Raw genomic sequence first — 16,523 nt, 5'->3', positions numbered from 1 at the left:
GTACACTCATTGGCTTCTCAGAAACTTTAAAGGACAGGAGCATTAAAAACTGAAATGAAACACCAGCCAAATTGATTTTTCACAACCGAGAATCAATCTTCATATTAGCAAAACATATAAATATACTATGAACTTGTTACTTATGTCGCTGGTATTGATGCAGCATCAAGGAAATGTAAACCCAAGAGTTAGCTGTTTGAAATGATGCACTTAGCTGAAAGACGTTATAATGAAAATAGTTCTAGAGTTACTTGTAATGTACAGTATTTATCACTATCTTATGTTTCCTGGTAGTTTCACTTGCTCTGTATTAGCTTGCTGCATTATGCAGTTTCACTGGAGATGTATGAGCAAAGGAATCATTTCACTTAAAAGGAACTTATAAACTTAATTAAATAGTCTCTTCATATGATTTTATTATTAGGCTATAATGCAGTTTAGATATATAACATTTAAAAAATAATAATTTGAAACATTACTGACTGTTTGCAAATAACAACAAAATCCATATAAATAAATCTTAATGTCTGCTGCTGGCTTTGAGGTAGTGCACTGTGCCCTTGATAGTCTCTGTCATCGCCCCAGAGTCCGATGGAAGTTTGGCCATTTGAACGACTCGTTTGAAGACTTCTTCAACTCCAACGCCCGTCGATGCGGAACAAGGCTGAACGAACCAATCCCGATCTGCACAAGTCTTTCTCAGGTTAAACTGGTCCTTGATTTCAGTGCCGGTCAGTGCGTCTCCGACATCCTGTTTATTGGCGAGGACAATGAGCGGACGGCCCTTCAAGAGATCACTCCTCAGCGTGTTTTCCAGCTCTCGTCGCGCCTCCTCCAGACGCCGCCGGTCCGAACTGTCCACAACGAACAGGACGGCCGCTGTGTCCTGGTGGAAACTGTTCCAGTGCTGCCGCATCTGTCCCTGTCCACCGACATCCCATACGGTTAAGGCGATGTTCTTCCTGTTCTTTCTTGCCTCGAGCATTTCCACATTGAAACCAATGGTAGGGACTGTGCTGACACACATGTTGTATTTCAATTTGTACAGGAGTGTCGATTTCCCAGCGTTGTCCAGACCCAGAAGGAGAACTCGGACCTCCGGTTCTTTAGATCCCCGCTGGCCCATGGTGATGTGGACAGATAAAGACAGTCAAATCAAGTGGGATAGTCACATCTTTCACTGTAAATGACTCTCCTGACGCGGTGTTTGCTTAGTGCGTTGCCCATAGTTTAGCAGATTAGCCATTACCTCCGTGCTGACTGCAATTCACTGCTCACAGATAAGGAACCATATCAGAGGACAAAGTTTATACCCGAGGTTATTCCTGGTGTGTTTTAAACGTGTCACAGTCAGCTGTAGCCACAACAAGACCAAACAAGGCGGCCTTTATAAAAAATTTACAAATTGTAACTGTAATGGCTCTATTAATGTTACTGCGTTTACTAATGCGTAAGTTATTAAGCCCTCAATAAGATCACTTTGGGTGGTAAGGCTGTGAAAATCCCTTCCTGTTTTATTTATTTATTTATTTTCCATTATTTAAAAAATTATAAATATTGGTAATCTATTTAGTGCTTAATTCGTTGTTAAAATATTATATAGTCAGATCTTCTGTAGCTTATAAGTATTGCTTTCATTTATATTTATACTCTTGATTTATTGTAATGGCTTTATATCTTTTTCCATCTTTCAACGTCCTTTTGTCTTCTCGCTACTGTGTTTTCGTCGTTTGTCGTCTTGTTTTAATTTCATCTTAACTTTACCTTAATTTTTTTGTCTTGCTTTTGTATAGTTGTCTATATTACCTTCTGTGTTTACCCTTGCTTTGTCTGACAAAACACTTTTGTGAAGTGTTTTCAAAGTTATTATTCAGTGAAAGGGATTTTGACACTTGGTAACCCACCATGTTTTTATAAATGCCTTACAACTGCCCTAAAAAGCTTTTACTAAATGATTAACCATTTCTTACGTTACTGGTTACAACCATGGTTACAACCTATGAGGCTTTTAAAAAGGGGACAGGCTGACTATACATCCACCTTTTACACTGCTTAAAAAACTAAGGGAACACACTACATATCACATCGGATATTGATGAACAAATTATTCAAGTTAAAAATCTTTACTGATGTACTTTGTATAATTTGTTGAGAACAAAATGACATAATAACGGTCAATGGAAACATGCGCACCAGCCTGCTGGAGATCATTTTGAGCTGGACCACCTGTGCAACCTGATGTGGCTGCAGATACCGCCTCATGCTACCAGTAGTGACAAGGACACTAACGGAACACAAAACATCAGTCAGGAAGGATAAGGAGAGAACAGTTGTCTTTGGCACCACATGTAAAACCATTTTCCTTTTTGGGGGGTTGTCTTGCTTTTGTCTCTCCATTTCACTTGACACTTTTATTTGCACCAAATCAAGTGAAATTGATTCACAGTCACTTGTGCTTCCTAAATGGACAGATTGATATCCCTGAAGTTTAACTGAATTGGTGTTATACTGTGATGATTAAGTGTTCCCTTAATTTTTTTGAGCAGTGTACATCATGCACGGGTTTACTAAATGGTAAAATAGTATTTCCTATGAGTTCTGCTAAATCTTATGCTATAAGTCTAAAAGACTGGTAAGGTACATTTTTACACGTAACACATCTTAATTTAAGAAGACTGCTTATTTTATTTATTTTTTGCAAAAACACTTAGCTGTAAACCAGATGATACTACTATTAAAAGAACCAATAAGTCGCTTTTTGATTTCGTTTATTTCTAAGAGGAAATGGTCATGGTGCACGCTTTGAGATAAAGAAATGATAAGATAATTCTGAGCCAGTTTGGGGGTTTTAATCACATTAACTTCATGATCACTACAGTTAACTTGTGTTATAGTCTGTGTGAGTGACAATCAATGGGAAAACATAATACACAATAATGAACAATACCAAGACTTTATCAGACAAAGAAAGAAATGCAGTTTCACATTTAACCAGTGCTGATCTCATTTACAACAATAAAGAAGATATTGACTTTAAAGTCCGAAATTCATAAGATAGAGATAAACAGCCCAAACACCCCCCTAGCAAATGAGTTTTAAAACATTCAATCACTTTCTTCAAACCTTCAAGTTCCAGAGCTTCTCCAAAAAAATGCAGCCATAAACAACTCTGAAATCAGGCTGTTTGGCCATGCTTCAGTTATGGAGAGACTTCCTGGGCAAATATCAAAGCTCAACTATACCGCCAGTCCATCACATCCAAACTCTCCAATATAACATCATCCATTGTAATTTAAACGTGCAATTGTGCTGTTATTTCAAGTATACTCTCCTCTCAAGCCCCCCACTTCCATTTCATCTACTTCACAGTACTTTGAAAATACAAAATGAAAGTCAACTAAATAAATAAATAGCCTGCAGTCATGTTGTAAACAAGGCGATGTTTCCCAAAGAAAACGCGTTATCTGACGCATGACGCACTGCTGACGATGTCCCTTTACTGCGCTGTCCAGCTCTGCTTTGGTTTTTGTTCCCCTCCATCCAGTCCGGCACTGCACTGAACATGTGAATGTCTCGTACAGACTAAATCAATAAATCACAGTGATCCGTTCAGCCAATTCCACAGTGTGGATGTGCATGGAGGCGCAGATCGACGCCCTGCTGTCAGGAAGATGCCAAAGCTTAAGGACGCACAGAGTGCATCCAGTCATGATGTGCTTGACTTTATTCCATCGAAGAATACGTTTGCATTTCACCTGTAGATTAAAAAAAATCTATCAGGATCTTGTCCATCTCTCTCTCGGCTTCACCCATACGCCGCCGGTTGGATTATCCATCACGTACACCAGTCCCCCACTGTCAGCGCGGCTTTGGGGCCAGGGATGGGTTGACGTGTCCGGTGCCCAGTTGCAAGAGTGAAGACATGACAACTGACTGGTGACTTTCTTTTGAGTGCAGACAGCAGAGCCAGGAGGAGAACAGGCGTCCGTTTTCTGAAACGGGTCAGCTTCGACAACGCGCTGGAAAATCATTCGCGCTTTTATGGAGGATTTGGAGCTTTGCTGTCCCATATTGTTTGCCTTCAAATCCACTCCTTAAAAGACTTCAAATAAAGCTTGAAAACTGATGTTTTTTTATGCTTATTTCTAAGTTGGCTAAATGACAACTTGCTTCCACGGGTGCCTGTGCGCCTTTGTCTCACTTATAAAGACTCGAATAGATATAAACTGATGTAAATACTTCCCGCAATGCTTGTAGTGTGACGCACTTGGTTCTGTGGTGATCAGACCCTTGAATGTTGCTCCTGGAATTTGGCTCGAGCTATTCTGAGTCTCTCCACCTGGCACAGACCGTCACTAAACTTAGCATCAGCGTGCGCCTCAGAGCTGTCTGCAGTCCTGTAGACGACAGTTACTGGCGGTCAAGCAGACTGCGGCATCCGAGAAGCACTCAGAAGACGTCATGTGTACTTCCCCAACATCACTCTTATCTCACCGCCTATTTCTTGTGATTGTTGATCGCTAAATGACATAGACAAATAGCTGATCTGGGGTACGACAAGAACGTAACTGATTCAAATTCCCGGACAGGCGATAAAACGTAGGACATTTGGAGGAAAATGAGCCATCTCTTTTCAGCTTGCCTGCAGTGGTAGTGTCCTACAGGATCAGGTGTGAATATGTGAAACTGAACTCATGTTATGTGGATAAAAGAAGACTATAATAAGAATGAATAAATAAATGAAAGCACAAATGCCAACAATATGGATGAGTGATGAAAGATCTTCAAGATTGTTCAAACCTTGTTTGTGTTGCTGTTGTTTGCACGTGCTAAATGGCAAAATTAAATGTTGAGTTAAATTAAAACTTGTTTTTTTTTAAATGTACTTGCTGCTTAATGAATATAATTTGCAAAGGACCCTTGAAAAAATGTCAATGGTCAAACTGAAGCTGTGAGTATCCTTGACCAGTGAGACAGTAAAGAGTGAAGGAGATGATACATTTCAGATGAAATAGTTTAATACTGATAGTTTACATACAGAAGATTTTTACAGTTTTGTTGTTTTTTTACACTGAGCATCAGCTCATACATAGTGAATCATAGACTGGCCTCTCAAATTAAAGCAATGGCTATCTATTTTATTGTAAACTTCTGCTCATTTACAGAAGGACAGAAAAGTAATATAAAGTATACAGATTTGGCAATCTGCCAGATGCTTCCCAAAACTCAATAAATAAGGCATTAGGTAAACTGTTAAATTAAAAAAAGGCTTGTTACTCCTCTGATCTGATGCAAAAGTCATGAAACACAGTGGTAAAAACTAGGTGAACTTAAAACGGCAGTAAATCAAATATGGTTTACTGTAACTTTCCTTGACAAGTTGTTGCGGTTAATGACACCAGTTGTATTGCTTCAGGAGCATATCATATTACTAGCATTACGGCTGCAGCTGTACAGTACAGTACATGTGTCATCTCTTAATGTATTTCTCATGTCAGCAGATGAGTCTTCTTTAGTGTGCTTCCCAGTTCAAAGGCAGCCACTAGTGTCAGTATGTACTTTGTTCATGAACTCGGATAAGCCAAAGCACATGCCCTGATACAGATGGTGTAAAACCACTTCAACATTTGCTCCATAAAATTGCATTACCAAGAAGTGAAGGCCTGGAACTAAGTCAGGTTTTATATACATTAAAACTCTTGCATTATTGAGGATATACAGTGTTTACATTGGCTGATATGTAAGAATTTAGCACCCCCCACACCCCTCCCCCCAAAAAAAAGAAACATCTGAAAAGTGCATTCATTTCAGAACTGTGTATTTGTCTGTGTTTGTGTGGTAAGTTTGGAAAAATGCTCCACCCAAAATCTATCTTTTGAGTATCACTCGCCTCCTGCAGAATTTAAAGGTGGCTGTAAAAATGAGTTTCATTCTTTACAGGAAACAGTGGCTGTGGTCAGCTTGGATTCATAACAAGGACTATTTATCTAAAGAAACATCTCCAACCTGAGCCTGAGAACACACCTACTGGTCATTCATTGTTTTGAATCTCTAACTAATTGGCTATGATAAGTCATGCTTAAGAAAGACAGTTCATCCATCCTTTTGACGAATTGTGCACAAACCAATGGAAGTTGTACATTTTAAAGGCTGCAGAAACTTCTTTAGTCATATTTTGGCAAAAATTAGTTAGAATATACCGAGCATACAAATGCACAGTGGAGAAGTAATGTAAACTTCAATCAACCCAAAATTAATTTTAAAAAAGTTTCTAAATGTAAATGTCTTATTCCATTAATTCATGGTCCATCTCACTTACAGTTTCTATTTCATGATTGCTAGCCAATAAGCTTTAACTCCATCATTATTCTGTAGGAGGAGTTTAAGAAGTTTCAATATATTTGTTTAACACTTTTCCTCTGAAATAGTTCACTTTTAGAATCCATTTTAAGCTTTTAAGTCTACAAAATGTGAGTGAGTGATACACAAACACTAGATTTTTGTTGTAGCATTTCACTTAAAAGGTATGAATCCCCTGGCATTTTTTTTTTTTTTTTGAGTTTGACTATTTTCTACTGATCAACAATGTAAGAGACGTACAGTAATTGAGAGCATGATCAAAATGCAGCAAGCAGGGTGATGTTTCGCAAATTCTTTTTCTTTAGCTTCCTGTAGCTGCACAGTAATCCTTGATTAGGCACTAGTTGTAGCCTCCTCTGAAGAAGCCTCCAGTGAAGCTGTACCATTCGTGTGCATGTACAGTAAACAGTAGTTAATCAATCACAGTCTAATGTGTGCTGGTTAAGAGAGATCCTGTTTGGTGTCTGTTTAGCACGCGTGTACTTCCATATTTTAATGTACTTCCATATTTTAATGTATTCCTCATTCTGTTAGCAGATGGTTATGGGATCTGTATTGTGTTTAAATGCCCTTGTCACACACAAAAATCTTCAAATCATACAAAATTTGCGTATGTTGGTCTGTCTGTAATTGTGTGTGTGTGTGTTTGTGTGTGTGCACTTGTCCAAAATACAGTTCTCAGTGTCCCATCTTCATCTTGTCTCAGTTCTCCTGTGATATCATGCTTGCTGCTCAATCCAGAACCCAGGGAAGATAACAGAAAACACTGATGACAATCTGTCCTCTAAACTTGACCTACTCCCCTGCCTTGCTACTCCCCCCGGCCCCACTTTTGAACTTCACCACCATGACTGTGATGTTATCTGGGCAACCGCGGTAGAAAGACTGGAGGACAATGCTCTTGGCACCGAAGTGTGGCTCATCCAGACGTTCGCGAACAAACCGGATGGCCTCTTCGTTACTGAAGGCGTCCCACAGGCCATCAGAAGCCAGGATCATGAACTCTGGCTGCAGTTTGTCCAGGTCAAAGGTCATGATATCAGGATCTGGGATGACTACGTTGAGGTTCTTTAGTGGGTAGTCCCCAAGAGATCGGGACATCGCCAGAATTCCCTGGACTCTCCAGGATCCATTAAAACTGATGAAGCCTCCTGGAAATAGTAAGATGACAATGGAAAGGTATTCAGTCATCAGAGCTTTAGAGCTTAAGCACATGATGATCAGGTAATAAGAAAAGTACTTGATGGCTGACTCAGTCTGTGATTTGACGCACAAACGTACATGTACAGTATGACAATCCTTTAATCACTCTTCTAGAATATCTATTTGTGACTCAGCTCTATGTTTAACACAATGCAATAGCAGAATAGACCAACAGAGGGCAGCCAAGGACTCCAAATATCATCCACTGGACGGTACATTTATTCTGCTTTGTATTATACAATTGTTGCTCTCATATCTACCTGCCCTCTTGATCCTCTTGCGCTCTTTTAGCTGATATGGTTTGTGGTCATGTGATAGTGCAACAGCGTTTCCATCTTTGTCACACAACACACCACGCGAGTCTCCAACGTTGGCCACTGTGAGCTCTCTATCCGACAGCAGGGCTACAAGACAGGTTGTTCCTGTACAGGAGATTAAAAGAGACCAAAAATGATGAGGAAACTGGCAGATTTGAAAGGTACGTGAATGTCCCAGAAATGTCAAACTTGAACTGAAATCCAAATATTTTGACCAGTGGCTTACTACATCAAAGCAGTTTAATAGTGGTTCGTATCACAGTGTAGCTACTCATTTGTTTTTATGCGAATAAACATTTGTGGAAATACTATGTGCACACACATTTTATGGATTACACAAAACAAAGTTAAGCTGAGGGTAGCTATTAAGATCAAATGACAGAAAGAAAGTCTGTGTTTTTGTGAAGGTCATATTGCACCTCTGTAATAGAATATTTCAGTTGTACAACATTGTCAAACCAAGTTCAAATTTCACTACATATCCTACATCTCCAGGGATAAAAACATAGAGAAATCTGACAGCTCTTCTCCAGTATAATGTCTGCTGCTATTGTGTTTTATTGACACTGTCCATTATAATAATGACTTATTAGGGTTAATCTAATCCCCATGACTGAAACGGGAATGGTTGACCTTTAAAATATCTTCTACAGATGTTTGAGAGAAAAGGACATTAAATCAATTGTGCAAACTGCTGAGAAGATTTTTCCTTGATAATTGGTTTGAGCTGTAGGCCAATAATATGTCAGGCACAATGAATACAACTAAAAATTAATCACAGATGTGTCTTTTATATGCCCAGTTGTAAGAATCTCAACTAATCACCAAACAAATTATTCAAAAATAAAAAGGAGTGGCTGAACAGTAAAAGAAAGAACTGTTAGTGGACATATTTGTTATTAAGTACCACCAACTGATCACTCTTGACTGTAGCTCTAAAATGTATTTCTATCAACAACACAAATGTCAATTAGCAGTCCCACTCTCCTCAGTCGGTACAAGTGAAGTGTACAGAGGGATCCCATCAAAGAGGTAAATGTCAGCTGGGAAGCATTGTGCTGAGAGGATATTATACAGGAAATTGTGAGATTTCCTTTGATAGGCGGGGTGCTGTGTCCTTTAAAAGGCAGAGAGCATGAAAGCTGAATGAATGAGCACTTAAAGGTATCATTTTATATCTTTGCTTCCCCCAAAGCTTAGCAGGCGATCACAAAATAATTTACACACATGAAAAAATACTTTCTTTTTTAGATCACTATCGATGTCCCCCCCCCCCCCCCCACACCTTCCTCCACCCTCTCCTGACCTGCTTCATCATGGTTGGCAGAGAGCTTGTCCAGCATGTCACGATCCACAGTCAATATGCGCTGCTCAAGGATGCTGGCATAAGAAAGAGAGCTATCTCTCTTCTCTCTCTCAAAGGCCTGCAGCTGCTGTTTCAGGGACTCTGGCAAGTGGACCTTCACGTAGTCAGCTGCAGCCTGGGAGAGGGAGGAAAGAAGCGGTGTGATGGGGAAGAAGTAAGGAGGGAAAAGACACAGCGAGAATTAGACAGCTGTACGTTACTTCAGATCTGTTTATCTGTTCACAAATATTGAGCTACACATGCTCAAGTTTAAGGTTTGAACTCTTTCAGCGTATATTTTACTGTTCACCAGTGTTTACACTCCTACAGGCCATAAAGCCTTTTGCTTCACTTGAGACTGTTTAGAATAGACTGCCAGTTCTATAAATAACCAAATAGTACACATGAAATGAGACATTATGATGTTGTGGGAGTGATGTTTTTATTTTAACTGACATGTCCCTATATTATGTTGAACATGGGCAATGTAGTTTGGGTCAATCCCACATACAAAATCATGCTGCAATACATATTTACTAGTGCACCAAATGTTCCCCCAAAATGCTAAATGTTCTCCTTTTAGAGTGACTCTTGCTCAATTCTACAGTGCCCAGCTCTGCGACTTATTTTTAAGAATTTGGGCATAGACGTGAGAGTGCCACAGACAGTGTGGGGACGGTGATAAGTCCTAAGACACGGACCAAAGTTAATTGGACCTAATCTAAATCCAGCCAAAGCCACTCGTGAGTTAACAATAAACAAGTTAGCTACTGTATAATGCTGGTAAAGTGCTATCCTCAATTATGACTATGAGTCTTAGGTTATTATTGGCATTTCTATCTTGTACACAACAAGCTGACAAAAGCTTGATCTTCTTATTGATATAACTGGTTGCACTGTGCCTCATATTTCATCATATTTTTAATGAAATTATCCGAGCAGCCGAGCAGCACAAAAAAAAAATCATCTTATTTTGTTACTATTGCAAGTTTTTTCGTCACTGTGGTTGGTAATGGGGTCCAATATGACGCTAATTTAGTGTACTGCTTCTTTCATTTTCATTTTACAGTTACATACAGCAGGTGCCCTGTGATGAATTATTGAACAACCTCCTCATCCTCCGGCTCACTTGCCCTCCTCCTCATCTTACTTATCTACTTCTTCTTCCCTCATTTGCTGTGCCAAGATTTCCATTATGCTAATGCTGCTGAATCAATTCTAAAATGGGAAAATGTTATACCATCCTAATGGCCCGGTTGATACAGAGAGCATATTTAAATTTCACAGCATTTATGGAAATGAATATACTTTTATACATGCTTCAGTGTATCGATCCTGACTAAAACTTTTCATGGGTATCATCATGCAGCTTAGTTTAATTTATACTGAGCAACATACAGCAGGAAACCTGAACACATTTACACAACTGATGACTTTGAAGCCGTGTTGCAACAGTTCTTATTTAAAATTCTGTCTGTTTATGTCTCCATTTTATGCTTGCATAAATTCAAATTCAAAGCTGTCTGTATTTCCATCAATGCTGTAGTAAAGTTTATTGACTGACACAGATGAGATTTGAACTGATAGCCCTGATAATTTCACCCTAAGTGTTTATCATGAAATTGAAATTAGGAGTGAAATACAGAGAAGCAACCTGACCTGGAAATTAAATATTCCTTATAATTAGCAGAGGAAACCCTCTCTTTCGGCTGCACCCACTTCCCTTCTCCCTTTTGCTTTTCCTGGGAGATTTTACACATTCATTTGTTTAATTGGAGAGGGAGGCTGAGTGAGCCTTGCTCAGGAAAAGTGCATCGAGTGTAAATTTCCATTTGCTGTAAACAACTGTGAATGCCAAGGCAGATTCCATAAATGACTCAAATACTTTTCAGTCTGAGGATTTAATTACTTATTGTGATACACTGGACCAACTTACTTTATTAAAATGTGAATGATCTCTAGTCTGGATCTTTGTGGTGTTTTATGAAATGCCATTTGCTGCTTGAGTCAGCATGAGGCTGTAAATACAATTTCATGCAGCATAGTGTGAAGGCAGAGTTGTAAACTAGTCAAACTTCCTGTTTCAACAGTAAATGGTCTCAGTGAATCACATTAAAAGAGCAGCGGCAGAATGTGCTGACTTTTATGATTCTGGGCCTTAACTCACTGCCATGGTGAAAACTATTTTAAAAAACAGAGACGTTTTTGAGAACTTTCCTGCATATTTTCAGGGCCGGAACACACAGCACTGCCAGACAACCCGTTCTATCTGCCCATATTTAGTTTGGCGGCATCGCTTCATTTAATATTGGAAATGTGTGTGTGGGAGGAGGGGGGTGGGGGTGAGGTTGATTACAGTTGTGCCAAACTACATGTAAAATGCACTAGCAAATAAATATCCCTGCATATCCACACATGCAGTGATTTTCCAAACATCATTAGCACTGAGTTGCAGATGGTAAAAACATCTTTCATAAATGACCCTTAACATCAGACTAATCTCCCATTGATTTACTATTTCCACTTAGTGGTAGTGCTTGGTACACTGGACTTTTAGAGAGTGTTTCCATATCTCAGGATGTCTGCGTATTGATGTGAATGACCCCATAAAAGCTGGAGTCAATGTCAGTGACCCTTTCTCTTTAAGCCCAAAAATCCTACTTGAGTATGACCAATGAAAGATAAAACGATGACAACATAAGAAAAAAGAGACAACTAACAAAAACCATAACCCCAAGATATACATTTAAAGAGAGGAAGGAAGGAAACCAGAGATAGCAAGAGAGGGAAAGTGAAAACATAGTAGGAGATGTCAGGACAGACAGGAAGGATAAATATTTGTTTATGCAACAGAAATAGACAGAGCAGTCCAGATGGGTAAACACTCTCTGCTCTCTGTTTGTTGTCTCTCTCTCCATCATTGAACACCACCCAATGGAAATTCTTGCGACTGATTTTTTTAGGAACCGAATAAGCAGTCTTGTTTTTGTTTTTTTTAAATTATGAGACTGGGACTGGGACAAGTTGTGAATGTACATCACATCAGATAAAATGAGACATATATACTGTTTAAATTTGATGGTAGACCTGCAGGAGAATATTTAGTTTGAGAGGAAGAGATGACAATAGTGATAAGCATCACTGGACACCAGCACTAATTGTATCTTCTACTTGAATTTACTCCTTAGTGGATTTAACCAGCAGTCTTGTAAATGTTGTTGTTGTTGTTGTTGTTAGGTCTGCTTGACCATGCCAGTGACCTTTTATTTACATGTAAAACTTTATATGCAGTCTGCAATGTGTTTTTTAACAAAAAAGAGGGACACAAAAATGAAAACAATCAAAATTCTTGGCATTCAAAAACACCTTGTCTTTGTGGTTAAACTGAAGGGAGCCTCTTTACTTTTGTAATCGATGAAAATGCTAAAGATCCACTGCTCTCAGCCTCTAAAATATGAATAGTTGATGGTTTCTCCACATTCTATGATAGTTAACTGAATATATTTAGATTTTGGATTGTTGGTTGGACAAAAAAAGCAACTTAAAGATGTCACCTTGAACACCTTTGGTAATTTTTTTGTTGCTGATGAAGAAAATGATGTGCAAATTAATCAGTGATGAAAATAAGTATTAGGTGTAGTCAAATAAAAGAGGAAGTGGCTGTAAAAGTTTAAAGCCAGAGCACAGTCTGGCTATCCTTTGTTTCCATATGTTTCCTTTCACTCTGTGTTTGTGTTGTGTCGCATCGTATTAAAAACAGTAATAAAATAATAAAACTAAGATCTACTACGGGAAGAGCAGGCTCTGAATGACAAACATAACCAGTATCATTCTGTGAAATGTTATACAGTGGTTGAGGAGTGACAGATGGCCACCAGGACATGTGGTCTAAAGGCAGCCATGAGAAACAACTGACCCTTGACAAGGGAGTGAAGGAAAGAGACAAAACCTACACACACACACACACACACACACACACACACACACACACACACACACACACAAGTTCTTTGTGGTGGATCCCTGATTGGCAGTGGGCTGGAGGAGGTGTCCACACAAAGGAATACAATGCTGGAGTGGGGAGGGGGGCTGCATGCACTGTTTGAGAATGGAGTATGAAGTAACACTGTCTGTCCCCCACTTCAAATAATTGTGTTCCTCTAGAAACCTGGCAACTTCACTGTGCTCTGTGCTGAACAAATAGTTTATTACTGCTGTCCTGACTTCTGTCATTTCTAACTTCTTGCAATATGAGTGTATTTTTTCTATTTATTTCATATGGTTACATGCTACAGTTTATAATGTTGTCATGAAAGCCAACAGCATCTTCCAGTAAATGTTATGATAGCAATAAAATGTGTCTTTTTGAAAAGAGTAAACTCTGTCTGTCTGTCTGTCTGTCTCTATTGAAGTGCTGCTGGGGTCTGGTGTGCAGCAGCAGGTCTTTAAATCTGGATGAAATGCATTGTGGAAAGGGGGCCTTTGCAGCCTTTTTCCCCTCCCAGCCTACCTCTCCACCGTGACCGTCAAATATCCCGAATATGGACGGGTGGGTCTTGTTGGTGATGTCGGTGAGCACCTCGAAGCGGTCCTCCATGTGATCTCGTCTCCCCTGTATGGAGTACACTGCTACGTTGTTATTCTTGAACTCCCAGGTCTTGGAGAACTCTGCGTCCAGAACACTGAGGCCTCCCAACCGGTCGTTCTGCATCATCTCCGCCACTTTCCCCTTTACCATCTTCACGGCATCCCGGCTAGACTTGACGATGGTTTTCACCTCGTCTGTATGGAAGAAATAACTCCACAGCGCCAGACTGATGCACAACAGAAACAACGTCTCCGGCCTGAGGAGAAAATAACGCATGATCCGACCCAGAAGAGACAAGAGCGTCATTGTGTCTCCTATCATCACACGCAACCAAACTGCGGTCTGTCTCAGTCCCCTTTTGCACAATTCACTCCATCCGCTCAGCGGAGCTATGAAAAAACGCGATGCACTACCACGATGTCTGACAAAGACTGAATATCAACATTGAAGTGCTCCTCGGAGGCCTGTCTCTACTCGGAACGCATTTACGCACTGTGCACCACTGCCTGCCAGACACCGGGCCCGAGAAACGCAGGACAAAAGCAGACGGGCCACCCTAATTTGACTCTGACTCCGATGTCTTAGTCCTATCCTCGCTCCTCTAAGCAGCTGCAAGAGGACTCTAGACCTGAGCCGATCTCTCGCAGTTCATTATAGGATGACGGATTCTTGGGGTTGGACCCACCCCGGAGAGAGTCATGAGAGTCACCGGGGGGCGATTGTCGACTTGGAGGTGTCGTCCTTTTTCCGCCGTTGACCCCGTTTCTTCTCTCGGTGTATGTGTGTTAGTGTGTGTGTGTGTCTATTCAGTCCCTGCATCAACATTGCATTTTTCACATACACACACCTCCATACTTGAGATGTGTCAAATTAGCACGTGCGAACCAGAATAATATCGGAAGTCAACCATGCTTGTTTAAATAAAGCACGAATGTGGACTGAGCTGCACACGGTGCACACGCTATTTTGAAATACTGGCTTTATGTTGAAAGTCGTAAGCGGATCTAGATTGTCGTGACAGTCGACAACTTGACATCGGTTCATTCTTTAAATGTGGTCGGCGCTGACATGAATGCGCAGCTGCAAACTCTTAAGACGGACAAGCCAAACATTGGAAGCACAGGAGGTGGCTGCGGTATCAAATGATGATGTCATCCAGTATAATAGCCTATGACTCATTTTAAATCTAGATACAGATTCACTTCTACGTTTAACCCTAACCCTACTGACTGGATTATCCGAAGACACCAGAGATAGCCTATACTTATTGACATATCTCACAGGTTTTATTCTATCACTCCAGTTTTTCATGATTTTATCAATACATCTGTTCCTAATGACTTAATGTTTTCTTTTTTAATTATTTTTTCTTAAAAACACAAATGTATTGGAGTCCTCTGGGACCCCAGTTAAAATCACCCAATTCTGTCTATGCGGTTTTATTAGATGGAACTATTTATAGAGTTCATGTTTGCCATTGGTCCTAATTTTAAGTATCACACACTATCATGGGTGTAGGGGCACTCTGTCAGTCATTTTGACAGATGCAGCAGACAAAGATTTCCTCATGTGCTCTGTCGATGACCCTAGATTTTCAATCATAATAATCTGTTCTTTTTTCAGATGACATGAGTTACATTACTAAAAATATTTTGAGAAGAAATAAGTTTTGACATAAATTTTGCCTTGATGCTTAATAGTTTATTCTTGGGAGGGTTAGGGTTAGGGTTACTGACCCCAGTCAGTAGGCTAGTCCTTGTATGTTAAATATGTTGGGTTTGGATGAGGGTTAATTCTCACAATATCCCATTGGAATATGATATGGCCCTAATTACTTTTCATGAGCAATTTATTATAGGCCAAAGACAAAGTACAAAATATGAGTAGAATAGACTCCATACTTGTATACACAAATTACATTACATTGACATCCTGGAGACTTACCCTAACCATAACCTAACCCATACTCTAACTTTACCTTAACCCATATCTAAAACTTAATGATTTATGTTATGCAGGTTTGCTTTTTGTCCTCAAAAGAGAGTCAAGTCCCCCCATGTGACTGCGTTCACAGATTTAAGTCACACAACATGAGGAATACCTGGTACAATAGCTACAATACATATGCAACAAAATTGTAAATAAAAATGGATGACAACATAATAACTGACATATTATAGTGTTGCCCAGTGTAGTTAGACAGAGTCTTTGTTTAGATTTAAGTTACAACAGTTGTTGCACTGAGCAAACACTTCCCCCCTATGGTACTCTGAAGTAATACACTTTTGATAGCTCCAGCAGTCTCATCATTTGCATCAAGCTGAGCTGTTTAATCTTTATTTAATCAGGAATTCTTTTTGAAATCACAATCTTTCTTACAAGAAAGACCTGAGAACAAATTACAAGTATACAACATCACAACGATGAAATTCATGTACACATGGCAAATCTCAGGTTGATCCTCATCACTTGAGGAGTGCCATGGTGCTTAAATCCAAATTACATTTTTTTCTCTTTTGTTTCACACTTCCCAAACATGTCATAATTTGCAGTGCATTCCTTCAGTTTGTAAGGATATATTATCAGGATATCAATTAATATATGAAATATAAATATGAATAAAGTGCATTGTGTCACAACCTAGCTCAGAGGTAGGACAAAAGATGGAGACCACACATGACTTTAAACTAGAAAACATACATTTATTGAA

The 16,523-nt window shown here is 39.6% G+C and overlaps 2 protein-coding genes across 2 annotated transcripts; both read right to left on the bottom strand.

The window, feature by feature from the left end:
* Nucleotides 1–154: 154 nt before the first annotated feature.
* On the bottom strand, nt 155–1,459 carry arl14 (ADP-ribosylation factor-like 14). The gene has a single exon (XM_053329436.1). It carries the CDS (start codon nt 1,124–1,126, stop codon nt 521–523), a length of 606 nt encoding a protein of 201 aa, XP_053185411.1. The 5' UTR covers nt 1,127–1,459; the 3' UTR covers nt 155–520.
* Nucleotides 1,460–6,393: 4,934 nt separating this feature from the next.
* On the bottom strand, nt 6,394–14,630 carry LOC128368919 (protein phosphatase 1L). Its single transcript, XM_053329839.1, has 4 exons — nt 13,736–14,630; nt 9,187–9,361; nt 7,824–7,985; nt 6,394–7,511 (listed from the first exon to the last, which is right to left on the bottom strand). The coding sequence occupies exons 1-4, from the start codon at nt 14,132–14,134 to the stop codon at nt 7,156–7,158; spliced, it is 1,092 nt and encodes a 363-aa protein (XP_053185814.1). The 5' UTR covers nt 14,135–14,630; the 3' UTR covers nt 6,394–7,155.
* Nucleotides 14,631–16,523: the final 1,893 nt, after the last annotated feature.

This window comes from Scomber japonicus, chromosome 12 (genome assembly GCF_027409825.1).
Source record: "Scomber japonicus isolate fScoJap1 chromosome 12, fScoJap1.pri, whole genome shotgun sequence".
NCBI classification, from domain to species: Eukaryota; Metazoa; Chordata; class Actinopteri; order Scombriformes; family Scombridae; genus Scomber; species Scomber japonicus.
Note: the sequence above shows the minus strand (reverse complement) of the source record. Positions and strands in the feature narration are given on the sequence as shown.

Bases quoted from the DNA above. Each gene is read 5' to 3' on its own strand.
- arl14 (XM_053329436.1), bottom strand. From the start codon at position 1,126: ATGGGCCAGCGGGGATCTAAAGAACCGGAGGTCCGAGTTCTCCTTCTG.
- LOC128368919 (XM_053329839.1), bottom strand. From the start codon at position 14,134: ATGATAGGAGACACAATGACGCTCTTGTCTCTTCTGGGTCGGATCATG. The intron at 9,362-13,735 runs GTAGGCTGGGAG...TCCCTCTCCCAG, and splicing joins TTGACGGTCACGGTGGAGAG to GCTGCAGCTGACTACGTGAA. The intron at 7,986-9,186 runs GTCAGGAGAGGG...TCTCCTGTACAG, and splicing joins TGCCAACCATGATGAAGCAG to GAACAACCTGTCTTGTAGCC.